This window comes from Procambarus clarkii, chromosome 31, assembly GCF_040958095.1.
Source record: "Procambarus clarkii isolate CNS0578487 chromosome 31, FALCON_Pclarkii_2.0, whole genome shotgun sequence".
NCBI lineage: Eukaryota > Metazoa > Arthropoda > Malacostraca > Decapoda > Cambaridae > Procambarus > Procambarus clarkii.
The window spans coordinates 26233926-26236718 of record NC_091180.1 but is presented as its reverse complement, the minus strand read 5'-3'; the positions used below and the strand labels follow the sequence as shown (position 1 = coordinate 26236718).

Here is a 2793-nt window from a genome sequence, read left to right as displayed (position 1 = left end):
AACATTTGCTCATCACAGGTGACAACAAAAAATCCATCGATTCATGACTATCAATAATTCAGCGTCGTCAGTATTTTCAAGCAAAAACATTCAAACATCAGCTAAAATTCCCGATATGAATTTCTCGACATAGCTGAAATTTTAGGTGATGTATCCTAAGAGTTATAACAGCGTCTCGCCGCAGGAATCAATCACACTGATACTAAAAATTTTAGGGCAAAAATAACACCCCGTTACTATAAACATTAGATATTTACGAGGAGACAGATTGACGGCTTCAAGTATTGTCTGTCTGTCACGTGGACATGACAACAGATTCTCAACATTTTTCTTGGAAGTTTAGAAGTCAATCGAGGTCTCCAACGACGGTGTTAAAAGAAGGTCGTTTTGGAATGGAATGTTTTGGTGAGTGCATCGGTTGTTTATTATTTACAAGTGTGAAGTGTATGTGTATCTGTTTACTATTTGTATTTATTATTTGTACCTGCTAGATGGAGCTGCTTAGCTGTTGGTCCCCGCCTTCCTAACTGGCGGTTCTCTAATCAAATGTCTCGCGACCTATGTTCCACACACACACACACACACACACACACACACACACACACACACACACACACACACACACACACACACACACACACAAATAGGTGCAAATAGGTGAGTACGCACACACACACACACACACACACACACACACACACACACACACACACACACACACACACACACACACAAATAGGTGCAAATAGGTGAGTACACACACACACACACACACACACACACACACACACACACACACACACACACACACACAGGGGCCTGATAGCTGAGAGCAGGGGCCTGATAGTTGAGTGGACAGCGCTCTGGACTCGTAATCCTAGGGTCCGGGTTCGATCCCAGGTGATGGCAGGAACAAAATGGGCAATGTTTCTTTCACCGTGATGACCCTGTTACCTAGCAGTAAATAGGTACCTGGGAGTTAGACAGCTGTTACGGGCTGCTTCCTGTGTGTGTGTGTGTATGTGTGTGTGTGTGTGTGTGTGTGGTAGGGGTGGTGGGGGGGAATTAGTAGTTAGTAACAGTTGATTGACAGTTGAGAGGCGGGCCGAAAGAGCAGAGCTCAACCCCCCCGCAAGCACAACTAAGTGAATACACACACACACACACACACACTCGGAATGCAGCCAGCAAAGCTGTCTAACTCCCAGGTGCTTATTTACTGCTGGGGGAGCAGAGGCATCAGGTGAATGACACTTGTACTGTGCGCCGGGCGCCGTACAGACACTGACCATCCCTGCTACTGAATAAACCAACAGCGATGAGACATAACCCAAATGCTAAAGGAATGACCGTCCTCATATCACTTTTAAGAACAAAACAACAAAAATGACACCATAAAATTTTAGAGTTTTCTCCTTCCGTCAACTGTCAGAGATATAGATAAATAAATATATATATATATATATACATATGCAACTATCCAGGTTGCATAAGTATACACATATGCAACGTGAATGCTCTTAAGGTGTGAAACCACACATTAGAAAAGGTGAAAATGTTGCGTGTTGTCCCACGCAAATTGCGGGAGTTGAGTGTATTGTGGTGGAGTTGGGGGCCATTGGGAGAGAGAGAGAGTCATGTGCTTCACAACTATATGGCCGCGGCAAGAATGTCGTCGGGCATTTGTTTTCGCGTCTTATTGACAATGACGGTATGATGACAGCCTAGGTGTAGTCATCATAAAAATTCATGTGCTGTGTGTTGGTAAGGACCTGAGGCTTGAGCACACAGGGTTGCCCGAGGATATATTGCAATGATACCAAAATTTAATTCCATTTCTTTAATAATTGTAATTTTTAATTATTTTTTTCCTTTTTCCCCCTTCTAAATAACTGTAGATATGACAGTGTCAGACCACGGAGGAAAATTGAAACAGGAATTTCCTTAAGTACTTTCGTATATTAATACATCTTCAAAAGGAGGCACTCCTTCTGAAGTATTAATATATGAAAGTACATAAGGAACTTCCTGTTTCAATTTTCCTCCGTGGTCTGACACTGTCACATTCTTAATCACGTGTTTATTTTTCGTGATTTACGCACAACTGTAAATATATATAAAACAGGAATAAAATATACATGGAATGAAAACAATATTCCTGGTAATGGGCGACTTCAACCGCAGGAAAATTGACTTGGAAACGAAAAATCCCCGCAAGTGAGATAGGGAAGAGACCTTCCTACCATAAATGAACATGACACAGGGGGATAAAGGTGCAGGTTTGTCTATAGTTCAAGTTCAAGTAGGTTTATTGAGACAAGAAAGAAATACATCTTAAAGGGATAGAGTAGCTTAGGCTATTTCTACCCCCCCCTTCCTTTGTCAATATAGTTTCTGCAACTATTATTTTCCCTAAAGGCGTAAAGTTACACATCTTCGTGGTTTACAAACACTCTTGGTTTACAAACCCTCTTGGTTTACAAGCCCTCTTGGTTTACAAACCCTCTTGGTTTACAAACCCTCTTGGTTTACAAACCCTCTTGGTTTACAAACCCTCTTGGTTTACAAACCCTCTTGGTTTACAAACCCTCTTGGTTTACAACCCTCTTGATTTACAAACCCTCTTGGTTTACAACCCTCTTGATTTACAAACCCTCTTGGTTTACAAGCCATTTCTCTCCACCTCCCCCCTCACTCCCCACCTCCCCCTTCACACTCCCCACCAAGCGCCAACAACAACAGCCCCCGACAACACCACCCAGGAAGCGTCACCCACACAAGAACACTCGTGTA

The 2793-nt window shown here is 42.6% G+C and overlaps 1 protein-coding gene across 1 annotated transcript in view; it reads left to right on the top strand.

The window, feature by feature from the left end:
* Positions 1 to 305: 305 nt before the first annotated feature.
* Positions 306 to 2793, top strand: part of LOC123758886 (uncharacterized) — a 31591-nt gene continuing 29103 nt past the window's right edge. The window contains exon 1 of the mRNA XM_045743654.2: positions 306 to 405. Within this exon, the coding sequence (XP_045599610.2) occupies positions 306 to 405 (100 nt within the window). The remainder of the gene's footprint in view (positions 406 to 2793) is intronic.